Source organism: Diprion similis, chromosome 1, assembly GCF_021155765.1.
Source record: "Diprion similis isolate iyDipSimi1 chromosome 1, iyDipSimi1.1, whole genome shotgun sequence".
Taxonomy (NCBI): domain Eukaryota; kingdom Metazoa; phylum Arthropoda; class Insecta; order Hymenoptera; family Diprionidae; genus Diprion; species Diprion similis.
The window spans coordinates 12,915,828-12,938,622 of record NC_060105.1 but is presented as its reverse complement, the minus strand read 5'-3'; the positions used below and the strand labels follow the sequence as shown (position 1 = coordinate 12,938,622).

Genomic DNA, 22,795 nt, shown 5'->3' with positions numbered 1-22,795 from the left:
TGACGGTGACATTTTCTCCTCTTTCAGCGGATGTCACTACATGCACATCTTTAGCACCTTTGGTTGCAAGTACTTTTCCAGGCTTGTTATTGAGTTGTAAACCAGATTCGTCCATATTGTAAATGCTTCCAGGCTTATCGAAAAAATCATAGTCAGTGTAGATTTTAAACAGCAATTCGAAAAATCCGTTCACTTCATCTCTAGACATGCCTTGGCCACGTGCTAGAGACAATCCCTCGGCTTGTCTAATGCTCAGTTCTCTATTTCTTTCCAAAAAAGTAACTAGCCAATCGCGCCCTGCACACTGCGTTTCTTTATTGAATCTGTGACTGATGCCAAGTTTCTCAGCGAATTGATAGGCAAGACGTCGAACACTCTGTCTATCTGGTGCAAATCCACAAGACTCGAGTCTTTGTATGTGCCTGACTAAACGTTTTTCGTTTTGCGTACCCAGTGTTCCTTGTGGCCCTAGTGGAAGCTTTTCAAGAATGCCGGAACTTCTTCGACGACGCAAAGTTCGTGAGGGTATATTGTAGTATTTTGATGCCTCGTTGACACCTATTTCACGAGCATCTATCCTTTTTATAGCTTCCCGCAGATTCTCTTCAGTCCACTGCCCCCGTGTAGCAGCGGCTTCAGTGTTTCTCTTAGTATACTTTCGAGGCATGGCTGGAAGCACAAAGTGATATTTTCCTAAAGACGGTTCATCCCGCAAATGAATGTTACCAGAAAAGCGAAAAACTGCGGAAAGTTTGGTGGGGCATCTATCCCGCAATTATCAGGGGCATCTCTCCCGAATCGGGAGAGATGCCCTTTTTGTAGTCACCTCCGTCGTAGTAGGCGTTATGAAGTGGATGTTGGCACCAAATAACCTTCAAGTACCTATCTGAGTCTACGCATGCCCATAATACATTTTAGTTAATGCTAAATAGTCAGACCTACTCCATGAACAATATACAAAGTTACAGCAACGAAAATTTTTCCAGTACTTACCAGTAAATTACAATTATCGCGAAAATGATCGTCTTTTGTTGAGCGTTCGTGCGCGCCTTCTGTCATTTCAGATACGAAGAACAGTGAAAAAATTCAGTGGCACCACCTGGTGATTATTTTATGAAATATCAAATACCGGCCATCTCTCCCACTGGGGCATCTATCCCGACTTTACCCTATATCATTCCTGACGAAGAGGGCAATGCGGAAACCAAAATTCATAACAAGTGTAATTAACCCATCATTTAATCAAGTAAACAGTAATAAGCACATACGTATACATATTATTATATTATGCATACCGCTACACATGATTAAGTACATCAAATTTCATTTTCCTTATCGTACAACCTGATTTTTGGCTAAAATAAAATTGAATCCGAATTGAATGAATAGACTATACTTGACCAATCGATGTATACAACAAACAGCACAACCACGAATGAAATATTCATTGGCTGAGAGTCTAAGCGATAAATTATAATGTTTCGTAACGCAAATTGTTCTTATCGATGTGTTTTTTCAGTCTCAAGTTATGACGGATTAAACATTCTTGGATTACAAGAATTGCCAAATCTTTTCTCTTGAAAGCTGCGGATAGCAAGGGTTTAAAATTTTTTTTTTCATGTCAGGGATGATACTTTTACACGGTGTCGTGAAATCATGGAAACGAAAAAAATTGGAGGTACCAAAATTTGGAGGGTGGTTGAGTTGAACTGGATTCTCCATATATATATATATATATATGACTGATAATTCCGTTGAAATGTCGTATTCAGTGGAGTTTGCATCACTGATTCTGATAGTGTGATTATAAGCATTTTATTAAGATTTCTGATGTCGAATGTAAGGCTGATGATCCATTCCTTGCAGTGAAACTAAAACTTTCTACTTTCTGCTTCTAACCACATTGTAGTTGTTTTTTTTTTTTTTTTTTTGTAATTTTACAAAACTTTCACCGAACTACTTGCAAAGATTTGATAACCACGCAAAATGCCAGGTTCTTTGGTTCTTCCTTAGGATCAAAATGTTCGATACATGCCATTTGAAGTACATGATTTTTCAACAGAAGAAATGACCTAACCGGCCATTGTTTAAATTTCTTCAACAAGTTTGAATATCAAGTTGTGCAAAACTTGAGCATATTTTCACACTGCAAATCAATAACCACGTAAAATCGCAACAGCGCTGTATAAGTATCTACCTTGCCTGGTCTTAACGTAACTATATAGTAGTAAAACAAATAATTTTGCATTAGGGATGAATGGGTCGTACCGTTTTTATCAAAAGTTAAAAAAGAAGAAAAATTCGTTCAAAAAAACATAAGAAATATTATTTTCACTAGTAATAGTGAAGGTGGATAAAACAACATCATTATTATGTAATGGGAATGAATTTGAGCAATTTCGAGTAACACAGCGAGTTAAGGTCATGTGGTACTCCTACCTTTACCGATTGAGCAAACACCTCCTTTTTCTTCCTATATTAAATAAACAAATGAAAGGGAAGGGTACAAATTTCAGTTGTCCGCTCCTTTTTTGATGAAAAAGGGTGAGGTTGCTTGGTCGGTAAGGATAGGAGTACTATATGACCTTAAGATACCAACGAGTTGAGTAAAGTTCTTATAATTAGATAACTCTAGTATTTTCGATCCAAATCTGATGTTTTTGGTCTCAGTTTGATAACCATAAAGATTTCTAGAGATCAGTTAAAAGATTCTTACAAATAGTTATGCGAGGGGCTAATCACTAGTGAAATTTGGTGTAAGCTTTTCCGTAAACCTTGTGAAATTTTTGAAATCTTCTGAAATCTGTAATATTTTAAAATCTTTGAAATTTTCAGAAATGCTCTGTAACCATTAAAATACCTTGAAACCTTTTGAAATCCTTTGAAATCCCTTGAAATCTTTGAAATCTTTAGAAATCGTCTGTAATGTTTGAAATCTCTTAAGACCTTTTGAAATTCCTTGAAGTCTCTTGTAATCTTTTGAAATCTTCTGAAATCATTTGAAATCTTTGTAAATCTTCTGAAATCCTGGAAATATTTTGGAATATTTGTAATCTTGAAATCAGTGTACATCAAATCGATTAGCGATTAACCCCTCGTAGTTATCCCCCAAGTGGATAAGAATAGATTTTGTAAGTGCGGTACAATCAATAATGACATTAACGCGTTACAAGTATTTGCTACGATATAAAATTTCTCGAATATAATTCATGGAAATTTGGTCAGGGATCAAAATCAGCCCGAATAAACATTAAATTCGTATTAAAAATACCAGACTTCATCTGTTTTGAACGTTCGGACCATAAAACCGTTCTCTAAATTATTGAGATCTCAGTTATTGCTCCTAGAATTCACTTAAATACATTCCTAGTGCGTCTTAGGGATGTTGTGTCACTTACGTTCACTGTCACTTGCATGAAAAACATTGCCACAAATTTTTTGAACGACTTTATCTATGTACACAATTTTTTATTCCAACGGTAGGGGCCATTCGATCCTAATCTTTGCTAAACAATTAAATCTAAACGTACGGGTGGAGCGTTGGACTCCCCAGCCATGGGCGTCAATCGGTAGTTTGCGCCAATTAAGGGTTCGCCACAAAATTTAGGGACCGTTTACATTATCGAGAATGACCGTGTAACTAGTTCCCTGTGGGAATTGCGCATCTGGAGTCCAAGCAACAAGTACATATTAAATACAGACCCATTGGTCAGACCAATTACCCGAAGTACCACGCGCCACATGTGGAGTATGTGTACCCCTTCTTTTTCACCCTGTATTACAGTTTTGAATTAAATATCACGAAATGCGAGCGTGGCTGGTTAGAGGTTATGCTAACATTAGTCTACCTGTTGGATACAACGTCGCGCCGGTCTCTTTAGAATCAACATGACTTTCTCAGTATCACCACATTTCATGGCTGTACTTGGTTACGTACACTCGACTCCGATTAACTTCACTAAAATTTCTATTCTAGGAACTTCGGTGTTTCATCGAATTTCTTGAAAACATATTCTTCTAAATGTTTTGAAAATTTAAACTGGTGCGTTCTACACCAATGCACTAAAAAGAATTGATAATTAAAGCACGTGACCTATGTTATGCGATGAAGTATATAATACGAACGTTTTTTCAGATTACTACTTTCGCTCTGACGAATTCTCAGTATGCTTACAACTTTAACTATATTGGTGCAGGCTAAAAGCAGTACATTCTAATACTCAGCAAGTGGCAATAAAACTTCGTCTAGCGAATAGTTGTCGAATTGGTATCAGCGTGAAAAATCTATCGCTATATCGCGTCGATAAGCTCGCGATGGAAATTGGTAGCAGGTAAGCCGAAGACAGTCTATCCAATTTTAAAGAGCTGGGTTATATACGCGAGAGAACGAACCGTACAATTTAACTAATGGAAGGGAACAGGCTTTCTCCGATGCGGAGAATGTAGTCACACACCGACATCGAAAGTGTAGAGCTGCTGCACGCAAACGCTGTTGTGAAGGTACTTTTCTACACGTACATCAGCATAAATCCTTTGTTCACTGGTTACGTGGTATAATGTCCTGTAGCAGAGCTGCGATCCAGCAATAGTGAAATCATTCATTTCCAACGTTCATGGACAAAGGAAGAGTCTGATTAATACCACGTGATTCGATCAAAGGTTTACACATGCTGATAGTAACCGAAGAGTCTCGATCGATGTTGAGAGCTATGGGTTCCAGTGGAAGAAAAACGGTTCTTGCCAAAACGTGCAATCGAACCTTTGATAGACTTGATTTCATCTTATCGTGAGGTAAAACTGAAGTCTCTACATTAGGTGGCTTGAAATCAGAAGAACCATGGACGACCCTTGTAGTGTCGAGATGCGAGGCGATTCATGGTCGGTGCATACATACATCCATGGACACATAGGTACAACACCTATGTATAATGCACGTGACAAATGCGGTCGTTGGTATCATTAGGATGTGTTCAATGCCTGACGGTTTTGGGGTTGTCCCGACTGCGCGGAGTGCAAAAGTGGGATGAGCAGAGCCGAGGGGATTGGACGATGATGGGAGGTTCCATGAAATTCATGTTATGCGCGTGGTACGAGTTATGTACAGTGGTGTGCCTTCTGCAATCAATATGTGACGGGCTGTTCCCATGGGGAGACATTCGTATCATCACAGTGGAACTCAAACAACCGGACAAACCCATGGTTATGGACTGGCCCGAGAGTTGTTGCCAACCTGCAAGCAAATTGACGCGGTACCTACAACAGTTGCGATTCTTAGTGTTATTACGAATGTACTGTTGCAGCCATTGGAATCAGGATATATTCTTAGGATTTGCTGAAGGTTTAATATTCAAGGATATTGCACTGATCACCTCTGCCTCTTCACGTGGACGTCACACGTGTAATATCGATGCATTCCTCCAGTACATATGTGGCGTTTATCACACGCGCAGGATAAAGAATCGTGTTTCGATGCTTCGGCATGGTGGGGTGTGGGTCAAGAAATACCTGCATTCCTGGAATGGTCGCACCAATTATTGCTTTCTGCAGAAGGCCTGTTGGGAGAAAATTAGGTGCAATAACTTGCTCGTATGGTAAAGTAGATTCTTAGATGTGTTGTAACGTTGTAAAGGAATTGTTAATGGAACGGAATCTTATTCGCTACATGGAAGTGCTGAACCATATAGTCGTGATCCGATTTACACGTAACGAAATTTTATACGAAATTTATCCCTGTCGTATTCAGAGTTAAGACAAACGATGTTAATTTTGAGACTTCTGCTTATTGTGGGACACAAACTACCATCAAGAATCGATCAATGGATTATCTATGGATTGAGAATTATCTTATTACTCGCTAGATATGCTAGTTTCTGCCCACCACCTCCTATTTATGGGTACGTCATATCCTAGTTAGAAAATTTGTTTGCAAGATTTGTTAAATTCACTGAGATAAGTTTAATTTTTTAAAGTTACTAGATCATCATAGTAAAATTGCTATCGTTACAATAACAGTTTAAATATTATTCGAATTACAAGGAAATGTGGTTCGATTATCTGTTTAGTGGGATTGCAGTTGTTAATGATACATATTTTATGGCTATTGCAACGTTCGGACTGTTTATTTACTTGAGAAGCGGTAACTAGAAAGTTATTTATACTTTCAGAAATATAAGAGGCAATGAAATGTGATTTGTATAACACTCGCGATGACCAACAGATGTTTTCTGAATATCTTGTCGCTGACCTACCTTATTTCATTCTTGGATTAACCGTCTGTAAATATTTATCTTTGTGACACCTCGATTGCAGCCAGAAATGTCAAAATTTTACACGAATCCGACCTCCTCAATTTTTTATAAAACATAGCTATAGACACATAAATACTTTACTATTGTTGAAATAATACCTTTTCTCATCGTAAACAGATTTTTCGTTGGGGATATAAACATAAATGGATTAATTACAAACTTTGAACGTTATTTGAAAATTCGTAGTGAAAGTTATCTGAAAATTTCCAAAGCATTTTAGCATAAACTTTTGCAGTTCTCAGTGTGTGGCACTTCCAGTGATACCCACTATATCTCCATAACTTTCTAAGAAGATATCAGACCTCTGGATCACCTTTTGGGCCTTCCTTCACTCAATTTATATTAGATCAGATATTGTCGTTTACACCTGAATTTATGATATTCAGTCATCTGAACAGAATGGAGAACAAGGAAAATTAATGTTTAAGGCAAAAGTACATCACAGGTTTCACTTACTATGGCATTCCACTCGTTAAAATTTTTGTACCCGGAGTGAAGACAGGCCTGGAGATGAAACCACACATCATAGCTCTTTATATTTGAGGCCAAAAAAACGACCCAGAAGTTTGAATAGATTCCATTATCTAGACGCCTGATACTCTCATTGTGTAGTGTCAAGAGGCCAGTATTAACAGTGATACTGTTCAATGATAAGCTTGTTTGAATCCAGGTAGAGAAAACCAACCAAGTAAACCATTTTTCATTATAAATTTAGCAAAATCGGTTCAGCGGTTCGTCTGCAATCCTGTCTACAATAAACTCGTTCACTGACCCATGAATAATAAGTAGAAATTTTTAAATGAAACTGTAAAACCAGTCCAACAAAACAAAAATAAAATTCATTATATCACTCCTTTAGTTATCCTTGTAAAAGTCATTACATAATTGCGGTAAAAAAATGTAACATGAAGTAGGGATTTCAAAATGAAATTGTTAAACCAGTCATTTTGACTGGTCTGGTGTTTCTAGTGCTAAGCCAACAATTTCTATAGTGTTTTATTTTCTTTAACGGTATGTATGTACATTTTTTTGGATTTAATCTGAATGATTAGCGCCTCACAATAGATGTGATTGAAAAAGACATCGCAATATCCTAATTGAACCCTGTACCAATCTTCCGCGCCACTCATCGTCAGAGCCCGGCTAAGTCCTAACGAAGAATATGAATGATATTTTTTGTCGTTTGCCCGTTAAGAGATTAAAGCAGAGGAGGGATGGTCGGGGCTTCGTTTTAGAGCCATTATATTCTCGGATGGTAGCATATAAGACAGAGATAGAGCCAAAAAGTTAAAGAGGGAGAAAGACGGGGAAAGATATATATATATATATATATATATATATATATTATATATTATATATATACATATATATATGTATGGATGTAGAGAAAGAGAGCGCGTGAGTAAAACATAGGGTGAGACGGGAAAGCCAGGATTGGGGGAGTCAGGGAGTAGAACGAGAAGAGCGCTGAGCTTGCGGAAAGGGTGTCTAGTGATGCGTATACCTGCTTTACCAAATGCATCAATTCCCAACGGACAATATTGAGCCGTTCAACAGTGTATCAGCTCTAAAACTAATACGAGTTTCATATGTGAACAGATAATCCAGAAGAGGTCTGTTTGTAATTAAACTGCCAGAACTAAATTTGCTTTTCGTTCTTAGAAGCTGTGCCCATAAAATGTGTGATCAATAAAATAGCGATCTTTGAGATACAAAAAGTTGTCAGCTCTTTGGATCCATGAATTCTGCTCAAGTCGTTCGATTCCGTGGCGTAAAATATAAGATTTGTTGTATTTTTGACAGCGGACAAATAATTAACGACGATCTGATTGATTGTAAAATTATCAGAGGAATGCCTAGCAGATAAAAATACACGTAGAAGCTTCAGACTTTGGGCCAAAGGAGTGTCTTTTAGATGATTCATCAGAATCCATGGTCTGGAGGCTTGATATTTTCATTTTGATATCTTAAACTCCTGGATTGCATGTAAACTATTCGTATCGAATGTGATTCGGTAGCACCCAGCCAAAGCCAGCAAAGTAACCGTAATTTCGTTTAAACACTTTAATAGAAATGGAATTCCATAGCTTAAAAATTAGAATCGCTTGAAATAGTTTACACAAATTGTAATAAAACGCATTTATACATCTACTTATTAAATTGTCAATTATGCGGTCGAACTTGACGTTGACGAACCCGAACTTGAACGGCTACAAAAGTTTGTTGCAGGATTTAAAAACAATTCCGATAGTAGTGCATATATTTTCCATGAACTTTCTTTAGATCTGGCAATAAAGATCACATGATTGATTCCAGGAAATTGACACTTGAAAGCAACATGTTTTTTGATGCATTAAAGGATGTTTTTCTAATTTCTCAAACAGAATCCAACGGTTTCTGGGTTTTGAACCGAGTTCTCTAAGCTGAAACGTCTTTTTCTGCATTCAAATAGTTCAAGGTTTCCAATATTTGCTTCACCTTGGTCTAGTACCTTATCAATAAAATGTTTAGTTTTTCTTCCCGCATATTAAGCTTCTACTGAAAAATTGAATTTAGAAGAGATCATCAAGGGATACATACACGTGAAAATAGTTTTCGAAAACGTACATTTGCATTGCAAGTGAAAAGACTATTTTGGAGATTTTTCTCACACTTTACACTTGTCTGATCTTGGATCTCTTTTTCAAAATGTATTGATACTCCACAATATCCTAAATTTTACCCCGCCGATCCTTTCCATAACCTGCAGAAGCGCATCTTCGCATTTGACAGAGAACCGGAGTTTAATCTTTAAAAATTGAGCATCCGATCAGGCCGGTGTACTTGCTACGGCACTTGGAAGATCGATAACCCGACTCGCTTGATCTGCTGTTGGCTGCTGCCAGCCCATATCTTGATTAAAATCAGCGCCTCCCAGCCTAGCATCTCTCCACTACGTCCCTCACTCTCGGGCCGCACGCCCCCTGATGAATCCGGTTAGTCTCGTTAATGTCTAAGCCACCCCTGCTGCCACCACTCCACACTCCCCCGTCCACCAAAGACAATAGAACTTAGCTTCCGGTTGATGCGTTATCTGCCATAGTGCCACGAACGGTCCTCGTACGTATAACCGAGTGTGATATCGTCCGCGCAATGTGCTGAGAGAGAAAGAGAGAGTGAGAGAGAGAGAGAGAGAACAGTTCGTTATAAAAACAACGCATCGGAAGGCACAGCACCATGGCCTGCAGGCTTGTCCCTTGGCCACCCCATTCTTTGTTTCCTGGGGTGGCATTGAAGAGCATCGCTTTCTGAAAAACATGACGGCCCACGCATCGTTTCAACGTCAGTCTCCTACACATTGCGTCGTGATCCTGAACAGTGAACGCTAATCGGACAGCGTCGAAGGGGGTGATTTGGTGAGCCATTTTTTGAGGAAATTCAAGATCGAATGTATGCAGGCTTCAGGGATTTTCATAATTGAAATTGTGGATCATGTTGGCTTCATAGTCTATATCATGATTCAATTTCTCAACGCACTGCGAATGCATAACTTTGGCAGTAAAAGGTGCCTCGACTGTAGACAAAAAAAAAAAAAAAAAAGAAATTGGGGAACAATCTCGAGCCTGTATGAAAATGAAAAGTGCTGTAGTTCGGCGAAAAGTTGTTTTATTGACAAAATGCTAAAACTTCTGAAGCCTTTAGGCATTAACTACAACTTTGGTTGAAAGGAAATCAGTTTTCATTTTAACAAATTGTTATCATGAATATTTTTTAAATGTAGCATGACAAAACCCAAAATTGAGCAACTGTTAGTTGAATAGCTATCATGTCGAATAAGTGCGGAAATCGATTGAGTAAAGGAGACTTCACAGCAAGTGCTGTAATCACACGAGTCAGATATTATAGCCAAAAAGCCCTACAATGAAAAGTTCAATTTTCCTGAAGGATTGAACGTAAGTTACATAACCTTAATTTTACGCCCCGTCAGTGGCATATTTCGTATTTCTCAAATCGAACTTTACGCGCAAATGCAACAAATAATATCGTGTGTGACATACACGGATAGATGACATAAGAACGAGCGTGGCTTGTGGTATGAGCCCAACATTTTCCGTACTAGTGACACAATATACTATTTCTAACCTAAACTGCCGATCGTTTTGACATACAATATATTCACAGAACAAACCACATTATAGTACATATAATTAAAACATTTTCAACATGGTATACGAAGATAAAAAATCAGTAGGTCTTCTAATTTTCTAAACATTCATTTCACACGCCAACGTTGTCGACCCTTAACTCGTAGTATTCGGGTAACTACACGGCAGTGTAGCAACACTCACTAGGTAATTTGAGTAGACGTGACATTCAGATTTTAATGAAGTTCCGAGTGCCTCTATATCCACCACGTTGCATAATGCGCCTCGTCCAATGCATGTGGGGGTGCGACAGGTCCTCTGTCAGTGTAAGTGGGAGTCCAGAAACCCGGGTTGTGCAGATGCAAAGCTGAGCAAAGGCCTCACCAGAGATACGCTGAGGTTGCGGGGGTGAAGGAGGCTCCCTGAGGAGCGATGGAGACGCTAGAGTCTGAAGAGAGAGCTGTTTGCTGGGCTCAAATGTTGACCAACCCCCTCCCCTCGTTTCTCTGCGTCCATAGCACTGTCCTCCTCCACCCTACCGCCACTCCAAGACCATATCCTGCTTTCAGGATCACCTCTTGAAGAGTGGTGCAGGCTGCTTCATTCTTCAGCCTTCAACCAAACACGGAACTATCACGTGCCATCATGTACTCTATGCCTCGTTCTATTCTCGGTGGTTTCCTCCTGTTACCACTCGCCTAAAAAAAAGTCGAGGTTGATACGAGAGTGAGATTTGGCCCTTGTACTAATACAAACAAAATTATTTACACAGTGAAACCAGTGTTCCGTTGACAGTTTGCAACATTTCATAGAGACATATGATAGCCGTACTGGTCATTTTGGAACAAGATCGTTCAGTATTTACTGTAAACACACAGTCAAACTATCTCCAACTTCTACCATTAGATCGATCGATATGAAGTAAGGACATTTGAAAACTAAGTGATATCTCAATTTTTTTTATTCTTCTCTTTGATAATCGTATCTTCCAATAAGTGGACACCAATAAGTATTCATCCTGCGCGCTATAGGAGGTTGAGCTTTACATTCATGTGTATTATAATTGTGTATCTTCGAGAATCAGTTCAATCATGTTTGTTACAACTCTCGTGGAGGATCTATATGAAAAATTCAAAGGATTCATGGCATCGAAACAACCGAAGAGACATGAATGGCGTGTTAGGAAACGTTGCAAGCTGTGGACCCGAAAATGGAAAGCATGTCGGAAGCAGGCGTGAGATGGGTCGTTGGCGTTAGTCCGTAAACCCAGACACACTACCCTCCGCTCTTCACCCTGCACACATGATCGTTTAACACTCGGAGGGAAAAATGTCCTAATGAACCGTCTCACGATTCATGTACCATAACGCTATCGATGTTATGTACAGAGCAGGAACTAGTTGCATCTAATTGAACAAGCTAGAAAATATGATTTTGCTTTCGGTTTCTAGGTTATGTTGGAGTTAGATGTCCAGGTTGTTTACTCTTGCCTTGATACTACAGATATAGTTACTGATTCAAAATTATTCCGTACAGTTTTGGAAGGTTCTATTTTGATTTAAAAAGAACACTCAAATTACACACGTCTGCAAAAAAATATTTTAATTCAACTGCATGGGATGTTTTTGGTAAATATTACGTTTTCGAGTGTGCTGAATCCAAAAATCACTTTCATTTCCCTCCATCACGTGCAATAATTTTGCGGAATACAAGGTGTTTGCATACAAAAAAGCATAACGATAAGGAAAAAACTACCATATCATTACAATGAACTATACAATATTTCTTGTAAAATTAAACAAACAATTATTTCATGAAATGCATTTTACATTCCGTGTTCGTTCTTTTGAACAGTGAAACAGTGTGAAAAACCTGTAGGTATGTGATGTTTACTATAATTTGGTCCCTTTGGTTTTTATATCTTCTATAGGAAACTTTTGTTCAAATACCTGATGTACGTGCATTATATCAAAGTAATGAAGTCACTTATGAAGAATGCTTTTTTATTTATTTGTAGTTCTAAATAAATGGCACTGAATTTCCGTAAAACATCAATTTCACATGACATATGTATATAATATACAACAAAGCATATAACGTTGATTGTAAAAGTTTATTTGATCATAGAAACGCAGACTACCGATGATTTTATCACGAGTCCATTGACTGGACGTTTACTAAAATGAGATTAAATTCCCGATATTATTGAAAATCACCGGTTAAAAGCCATGGCTAATACGATTAGCACTGAAGGCTCATATTGCATGACTCAAGTTGCAGTTAAAGGGGAGAAAAGTCGACCCAGTAGCTACAGAAAATGTTTATAAGAGCTGGTCTGTTTTTGGTAACAGTGCAACGACGTCAGTCAGTAGTAGGGAACCCCAGTGCTACAGTGTCAGACGCGTGCGGTAATTACAGTTCCATTAGCTTGGTTCCCAACAAATAGTATGGCGTATAATCCAATAAACATCGATGGGCATAATATAGCTGGGGTAGTTTGGGTACCAGTCAGGGGTAGTTTAGTGTCTTATAGTGTTATAGGGACCCACCTAGAACCCCTGTTAGATAGTGATCATTGCATTCATTGTCACATCGCCATAATATCCTGCGGGACGGTGAATGGGGTGGGGGTGGGGGAGAGGGAAAGGGAACGGGAACGCGAACGGGAACTCAACGGGACACCCTGCACGGACTCCACCGTCGTCTAAAGGGGTTCGCTAAAAGCTGAAACGCATTTCAGATAAGGACCCGCGTGCGACAATTATCACGCGACAACGCTCAACTCCGCTCACCATTTAGGCACTCTTTCGAACAGTTTTTGCTTACTGACGGAGAATACCATGCACGGAACTTGCACAATGAAGTTTAACTCTCAAATGGTGGTTTCCTCAATGCGTATGGATAGTTCTCAAAAATTTTATTACTGTTTATATGGGAATAATCACTTTAAAGGTATCACATGTTGTGTGGTATCAAAGTCAAAGTTGATCAGAACGGTTTAAAAGGAGGCAGTTCGTGATAATCTGGGTCTGATAATTATGAAGTTATCGGGAGTCCACGAGTTCCGAAATCTATTATGTAAATAATTATTGTATCCAGCTTTGGCGCTAACAAGAAAGGTTTCCCAGATCGATCTCACCGATTTGATTTCTTTTGTGATATGTTATAGTAGACTTCAAACTAAGCGACACGTATTTTTTTCTTATTTGCCATTAAACACTGTAAAGAGATGAAACCACCCTCCAAAGTAGGAATTTCACTGGGCGATTTGGCAGTTTTTTTTTTTTTTTTACTTGATAAAATTGCATTTTTCAGTTCTCGTTATGAGAAAACTTTTTCGGTTGGATTGGTTAAAAAATATTGCGTTGTTTTGGATAAAACTGCCAAATCGTCCCTTGCCATGCGCTACTTTTGAGGGTGTTTTCACCCCCTTGAAGTGTTTAATGGCAGATAAAAAAAAACGTGTCACTTAGTTTTAAGTCTACTGTAACATATTTAAAAAAAAAAAAACACATCGAAGAGGTCGACTTGGGATACCTTCCTTATAAGTATGAATAATCTGCAATTTTTATTTATTATCTGTCGTTTCAGCGGAAACAAAACTAACATAGTTCTGGCGAAAATTTCTAACGTATTATGTATCGATGCCAAAGATCCTTCTTCAAGAATATGGGTTGTGAAACACAATCAAAGCATTAGCTTCCACAGGGTGGCTGAATGTTCCTTGCACCGTTGCAATTTAAAGAGATTGGTTTGATTTATTTTCAAACCAAAAAAGTGGGACGTAACGTGAAGATTCACGAGCAAGGAATACGTTTGGTTGATGTACTCGGTAATCTTTACTGCTTTCATCTCAATTCGAGTCGGTTTTACGGCTCTGTAGAGCAAATGAAATGAAATTCATGCAAATCAAAGGGAACCCCAGCGTATCGTTTTTGTATTGGGGTGTTGATGCGCTCAACCTGTGCAGCCGGGGAGGAGTTTCTGCCACCGTCCCCTTTCATCTGGCTTTGGCCATTTTGGTCTCGCGTAAATACATCCCGGGACTCAACAGGCCCAATAGATTCAGCCTGTGCTACCAACGATGTAGGTTCCGCGAACGCTTCTGACCGTTTCGGTGTTGGTCGTGAGATTAGAGATTAGTTCACTACATATTTTGGAAATTTTCTTTCCTGGTCGGAGTTAGACAAGACGTGAAATGTCTTGGACGCATTGGGCATTATGGAGATTCGAATTAAAGAAAGTCAATCAACAATTTTGAAGTTGATTAATTCAAGGTTTGAAATACGAAATTGGAACTCATTTTACTGAATAGGTTAATAAAAAAGAATTATCTTCTACACGGCAAAAATGAATGTTCAATAACTAAATTCAGTAGAACTACGTGATTGCTCAATTCTCTTAATGCCAAACACATATTGCTTCTATAATTTTATTTAATCGGTGCTTATTTATAGCTTTTGATATTAATACGTTTTGTGATAATTCACATATCAGAGAAAAAGATTTACAACACACGGCTAATATAAAAAGAAAGTTATTTATGAAGAAAATAAGCTATCATTCATTAAAATTCCACGAAGGGTACGATTTTGACGTGAACATAATGGTGCAGTAATAAAAATTGAGATTTTTTTTAACAGTCTATCCTTAATAATTGTACTTCCTTATGGATATAATGAAGATTCGTAAAGTTATAGGCAAAGTAAACGATCCTTTACACTAAATCATCCAGCTATGATCTAGAGTCTAATAAAAACAGTAGCTCTTGTATAAAGAAATGAAAGGTGTCAATAACTTCTTACAACTACTAGAAACGATCTTGATAGCATTATCTGATGTCCTGCTCAAAACTCTTTAGTTTTCATCGAAAACAATTTTCTATAAAACTCATTTTCCTTGAGTTATTGAACCATTCCACTTAAAACGGGACACCCTGTATAGTTGAAGGGACGTTAAGGCAACGGTGACGCTGTTGTTATTCACAGCTACTACGCGTGTGCATCCTTTGATCCTTTCCAAAGGAAATGTCTACAGGAAATTGGAAACGTCGATGTGCTGCATGTATAAAGGTGTATACCTTGTACATATGTACGGTTCTGCAAGGGCTTTTATATGCTTTATACATTCCTCCCGAGCATCCCAAATTCGAGAAGGGTGCCTGGAATGGTACTAATGACTTGCACATGCCTTCCAAAACGTCTCAAGCATTGGACTCATCATTCACAATTAACGTATATATATATATATATATATATATATATATATATATATTACATGTATATAAACTTTCCTTATGTAAATTTGCAGAGTAAGATATGCTTGATGACATCGTAAGCTGGGGTTCCCACCACTTTTGAGAGATCCTTCAACTTTCTCATTAAGTTACTCACCCTACACAACGTAGTTTCGTGATTACCCTCAATATTTACCATGAAAAGATACATCATACGGTTATTGAAGAATAAGTCATTTGTAAAGTTTTATGGATGGTCTAAGAATTTTACTCTAGAATTGATCAATTCATTCAATGCACGCATTTCATGTTATCAGCTTTGACGAATAAGATTGAAATACGTTAAAATTTATACAAATTTCTACTCCTGGTACGAATGAAAACGATCTTCAGAGTAAATCAGACATTTTCCTAGTACGTATCAGAACGAATAAACTGGTGAGCTGAAGCGAATGGAATCCAGAGTTAAATTCAAATTCGCTATACGAAAAAAATTTTATATTCTTCCGTACTGCAGTTTTCATCCAATCTAAATGAAACGGGTTCAACGGTACGTCGGAAACCCTGGCTACAAAAATATAACTGAAGATGACGAAGAAATCTAATGAAAAAAACTTCATGCTTCAATTGCGGAAAGTTTTACGTCAAAGCACAATAAATTATCTTAAAGAATTTAGAAAAGTCTGACAAAGTCGCGGGAACATTCTCTAGATGTAGACCAATCTCTATTCAAACTTCAGCCAAATCGGCAAGTGGTTTGTCTGATATCGAGTTCACGAGAACTCGACATAAACTATTTTCGAGAATACTCTTCAACGATTGGGTAGGAAACAAAACATCTTTCCAATGTGCTTTCAGAAGTTTTTCATACTGACAGTCCAACGTTTTTTGCAAAGTCAAACGCATGAAAGCCATACTTGGTTGACGAACAGCGTGCCAAAGTTGAAACGACATCGAACGCTTGTCGAGAAAGATGAATATCACATTCCCATATCAATATCACACTACAACACCCGTTTCGAAACATTCAATAAGTAAAAATCGAATAAATCGAATCGTCTGTGTCCTCTTTGTGCTTCAGGGCACGCCAAGTACGGACCAAACTACTACGGACGACTGATCGGACCTCTGCAGGAGTACGCCCATCAAACCAGAGGCACCGTTTACGCGGTCGACGACACCACGATATTCATCAAAGACTTTAGCTACGATGGAACGGGTCCTGCCGCTTACTTCTGGGTCGGAAACAGCCCCAGGCCTAGTCCAGACGGCTTCATCGTCCCTTATCCCGAAGACTACAGTGAAAGGTGGGTCTGGACGTGAACGTTGCACCACTGAGAACCTTGAAACCTGACCCCTGCGACTTTTGCTTGTCGATTTTCCGCGATTCGCAGCCCTAGTTACCGATCGAGCAAAACGCAATAACGGGAAGATGAACTCCGAGCGGGAACAGGCTCGTAATTCCAATTTTATTAACTGCAGCATATCGCCCGTCTCTCACCCTACGGCTCAATCTCTTCCCCTCCACTCCACTCCCCTCTCCTGGCCCCTTCACAACAAGCCCTTTGAGTTTCATTCAGTTTCATTTCATCCCTTAGCCACGGACTGCTACACTGTATACCATTCCCTGTTACTCGTGTGCTTTCAACACTCTAACACTTCTGCACTCCTGACCGCGATGCTTTCTCCATGTCGAGTTCTTCACCGCAGAAATTTCACAAACGCCGCTTCAAAATCTATGCGTTGGTTATGGATTTTTAAAACTGAGGAGGGGTTCCTACGCACGAAATCGGGCTGCTTTTCTCTGTTGTAGTCCCTTTATTGTAGCTGTGAGTTTTCGCGGTATTTGATATACGAGGATTTCTTATAGTCGGTGAAAACGTGTGTCCTCTCTCACGTTTAATATATTAAGATAGAATTTTTGTCGATATGCCAGTTTTTGGAATCAGCAAGTTTTTTAATCACACTGTCAATCATGAAGTTCCACACAGAGCCATTGCTTTGTTCCCCCATAATGAGATAATGGGTGTGATTTTAAAACGATTCATTTGTTTTCTTCTGAAGATAGTTGGGGAAAATATAGTTTTATTGTTATCGTCATCGGTTTTTTTTTTTCTTATTTCTAATAAGACATGTTATCAGATTTTCAAAAGACTTTGAAAGCGTTCACAAAATTTATGTATTTCGTGATTTTCAACAACTGATGAAAACTACAAAACCAAGAAATAAACAAATGGTCATTTTTCAATAGAAAAATTCGGTTATCGTGAGATTTCCAAAGAATTACTGGCGCGGGGGGAGGGGGGGGGGGGGGAGATCTTTTGAATTATAATCGATGCTTTATAAATCAAGCAGTTCTTCCTTTTGAAACTTTTGAAAATAACTTATGTAAAGAATTGCGATTGAAAGCAGACCAGCGCAATGGTCGACTGTAGACCAAACATTCATCCTACTGATAAATTATAATTTGTTTATTATGGTATGAGTATCGTCAATAATCTGTCGATAATCAAGTTAAACGTCAAGTTACAGAAGTGCTACCTTTTCTACATGATTTTAAAGATCAAGTTTTTGAGAAACCAATCAACTACCTACCTTTAACGAAGTGGGACTTAATCTGTGTATCTCAAACTTCTTAAGATTAACTTTCACCGATCCATTCCACAGAAATCTAATCCTGAATCTAATCCTGCGTCAATTTTGCAGGGACCCGCCGGTTTTGAAAGCGTATAACAACAGTGACATCATACTGAGGTTACCGCAGGGAAATCGAATAAGAGACATCAAATGGCTGAGCGTTTGGTGTGAAAGATTTACGGTAAGTGTGGAAAGACTAACAAAAAAAAAAAAAAAGAAAAAAGAAAGTTGTGTGAGATTGGGGAGCATTCAGGGGAGTTTATGGTATTGGGTCGAGCTTGCAGTGTGAGGTAATTGATTCCGGAAGTAGCGAATTAGCCAACACCTCCACGGCTTACCGTGGCTAAAGAATCGCCTGCAGAGGCGAATAACGTCGACACCGCAATGGCACCTTGCCAGGCAGCGCCTAACTTGTCGTCGGTCGACAATTTGAAAAAAAAAAAAAATAATAATAATAATAATAATAATAAAAGGAAGAAAACTATTATCACTGTTACCACGCCCGTAAGGTTTATACGCCGCTTTCAAAACCATCAAAATTTATGACCATCGGGTAGACATTTTTCACTTTATGTCTTCTCGACCTATGTGAGCGCAACTCCTTATTCACTACTGTTTTTAACAACTTTAAGATACTTATATTGCCTTCGGTTTTTAGGTTAAGTCTGAACAGCTGCTTATTGACACGAAAAAGTTCACGAATAACCAACGAATAAGTACACATGTGGTTTACAAATTTTCAATTTTACACTCATTTTACTTGAAATATGCTCAAACACTTTTCATAGGGAATCTTCCAAACAGTTTGTACGAGTTTTACCGAATACCTGGTACACATTCCAATCTGATAGGTTAGTTTCACTTAATGATTCATTTCTGAAATAGACTCTATGAGTTACGAATCGAATTAAAGATTGGTGTTAGGATTAGGTATAACTACGAAAATGTATCGAAAAAGGAAGTGCATTGACGAAATTAGAGTTTTTAGTTCCGATGATAGTTGCAAGTGCGTTGAACCTGAAAAACTTTGTGTTGAAAATTTTTTTTTTTTTAGACTAAACAACATCATAATGACGTGAAACATATGGCTTATCAAGCTATCCACTGAACATAACTTAAACAATCAATAATCTTTCTCGAAATTTAAAAACTCTAAACATATGATACTAGCATCTCTTGACTCTAAAACCGTTAATCAGTTGCGAACTTGCAGTTCTCGTATCATTAGCAGCTATTAAAAGTGAAAATCAGAAACGAAAAAACCCTAAGTTCATACTTAAAAACAAAAAATATATACGCCACGCCATTACTTCCCTGTTTTATTGCTCCCGCCGTGTGTACCTAAAGCGGCGGTTGTCTAGACACCCGGTATATTGAGAACGACGATCGGACAACTCTACGACCGCGGCGACGATGCGTAGCTGATGGAGGGTTGTCACGGTCCAGGAGCACCCCTTAGACTGTGATATTAAACCCCTCTGAATATAAGAGGAAGGGAACCTCCCCGCCCAATAATACATATATACGCCCCTGTCTTGGCTTCCGAATCCATCGCACACGCGCCATTGACCACGAATACACGGCCGATAGGGCGTCCCCTCAAAAATCAAGTTATCTCGATGCTTTATGTATCACTGGACTCGAAATCAAAGATATTTCATCAGGAAAAATTCACCCTGAAAGAGGCTAAGAAATTTTTGACGATATCAACCGTCAATCAATCTAGCTGCAGCAGGGTGGTCCTTAAAAAGGTCATTTTCAATTTCCGATCAATTCACCCTCCAAATCGGCTCCAAATAATTTCCTCATTTTTTCAGACTTTTATCTATCTCAACTCTAACCCGTGCCTGCAAGAGGGTGGATTACCGAACGGATGTCGATAAATTTTAGTACACAGGGGTTTTTTCGATCGCTGAATTCAAGATTTTAAAATTCATAATGGCGGATCAATTTTGGTCTTAATTGGAATTACTCGATTGTCGTGAAACTCGGTACTCAAGGGCTATTGAGAACGATGATTACGAATATGAACTCGAAATTACAAAATTCAAAATGGTGAATCTGATTTGGTGAATCAAAATCCCAAAAATCACTTGATGTTGGTATATTGGATCCACTATTTTGAATTTTGTAATTATAAGTTCAGATTTGTAATCAGCAACTTCGCAAACCCCCAGACAACGAGATTTATCGATTTCGAATAACTTTTTGAATTTTGGTCCACCATATCGGATCCGCCATATTAAATTTTGTAATTTCTAGTTGAGCTTCGTAATCAGTGACCCAAGAAACCCCCTTATACCAAATTTCATCGAAATCCGTTCGATGGATTTAATTTACCCCCTGAAAGGGTTAAATTAGGAAATCCACCCTCTTACGGTCCCAGGCTAGAGTTGAGATGAAATTCTGAAATAATGAGTGAACTCGTTTTTTATTATTCGGAACCGTTTCGGAGGGTGAGCCGGACGAAATTAAAATATTGCTTTTTTTGAGGACCACCCTAGGCTACAATTTATGTGAATATCTAAGCGCTCAAGTTATTATCTAGACTAGACTGGACCAATCCAATCCTATAGTAGTACACCAGAATTGGATTGGTCTAGTCTAGTCTGTCCCACGGACAGATTCTTGTAATTACCTGTAGGTTCTTACATTTGTACTTTCATGTTTTATTGTTAGCAATAAGAAATTCGAGAATAACTAACTAAAAGGAAAAGAAAAATATCTATAACTTAGCTCATTAAAAAACTATACTAATAACAAGTAGACTAATCCAAGATTAATTATATTTACATTTTATTGTAGTTTTCTCACATCACGTGCAGGTTAATTGTTAAAATGGCATTGAATTAATTTAGCCCTACAATTCCCAAATTTAGAGTCGAAATTTGTAATAAGCAACCTTGAGAATCTCTGACTTTCAAATGCTATAGTCAATCTTCACTTTTCTCAAATATCATTTTTCATGCAGAGTATCGTTACGTGCTGACTAAGTACAAATTACGCGACACCCTGTGCTTTTTGAATCGAAGAATTAAAAAACTAGAAAAGCTTGTCAGTGTAATGCAAAAAATGTCCATCACTTCTAAGCTTCTCTTTTTCAACATAACAAACTATCAGGTTAATTCGCCATGTCTGCAAAATTATAAAAAGGTTTGGGATTCGTTTCGGTTCAGTTTTCCCCGAAAAGACAGGACCTCGACATAATTCGAGGCGAAGGAGTGATGTGACTTGTATCACATACCGTTGGTAGCTATAGACCCAAGTCTTACCCACACATGCAATATCTTTCCGGTGATTTCCTTCGCGTTTTACTGTCCTAGTGAGTGTATATATATAGGTATATATATTACGGTGGCGCAAAAAAACTGACTATTTTTTTTTTCTGAGTCTCGTGTGACAAAATGTTAGTTTTTGATGTTTTAAGAGCCGACTTCAAAGGACAGTTAAAAAAAAAAATTTAAGACGTGGCTCCACATTTTTCAAAACGTCAGAAATCGTCAAAAATCGATTTTTCTTTTTGATTTTTTTTCTCGTACGGTATAATTTTATAAACAAAAAAAAAATTCCGAAAGTTTCAGTACAAAATTTGAATTTTGAAAGGTCGCTCAGAATTTTTTTTCAATTTTCTGGTGCATTTCTTTAGATCTTTTCGAGCGACCTTTTAATATTCATATTAAAATTTCATAAATTTTTTTTCTTCAATTTAGTAAGAAAGAATCGATAACAATACACCGCAACATGAATTAAAAATCGAACTAAATACTGAAAATATAATTTTTTTAATTTAATTTTTTGACGATTTTTGACATTTTTAAAAATTTCGAGTGACCTCTTAAAGTTTTTTTTTTTTTTTTTTTTTGAGCTGTCCTTCGGAGTGGGCTCTTAAAACATTTAAAAAAATCAGAGACTCAAAAAAAAAAAGTCGGTTTTTTTTGCACCACCCTAATATATATATATGTAGAATCGAACTGGCTGTCCGCGATGCTTGTCTATCAGTCAACGCTCCCTAAACTCTGGACTCCTTTTGGCTCAGAGGATGTATTGTCAGGATAAACCTCCGCGCCCCCGTCTCAGCACCCCTCTTCCTCTATAAATGCGGCTGAAAATCCAACGGGGAACTCCTTTCAGAGGATAGATCCTACTCCGATATCAAACCGCCACTCAACGGTCCACCGATTCAGATAGGATTTGGTCATTTTTTCCACCCCCTTCTCCTTCCCTTTCCCCTTTCTCTTTCTCTTTCTCTGTCTCTTTCTCTTTCTCTTGGTTCAGCGCTACCCCACCGATAGTGCAGATCCCCCCTCTCTTTCCATTATCCCTGAAAACTGAACACAGGCGCCAGTCTTCTCGGTTAGCCGCAATTTTTATCTTGATAAACTGAAAATGCGAGACAATCTGGCTCTTGGAAAAACGAACAAGCCAAACAGAATTCTCCGGTCATTTTCGAACTTTTAAATTGAAATCCACCCACGTGGCCGGCTCAGTTC

The 22,795-nt window shown here is 38.2% G+C and overlaps 1 protein-coding gene across 2 annotated transcripts in view; it reads left to right on the top strand.

The window, feature by feature from the left end:
* LOC124408141 (protein Skeletor, isoforms B/C) overlaps positions 1–22,795 on the top strand; it is a 91,211-nt gene that overhangs the window by 29,324 nt on the left and 39,092 nt on the right. For both annotated transcript variants that reach the window (XM_046884882.1, XM_046884873.1), the window contains exons 3-4: positions 16,750–16,975; positions 18,375–18,486. In XM_046884882.1, coding sequence (XP_046740838.1) covers positions 16,750–16,975; positions 18,375–18,486 — 338 coding nt within the window. The remainder of the gene's footprint in view (positions 1–16,749; positions 16,976–18,374; positions 18,487–22,795) is intronic.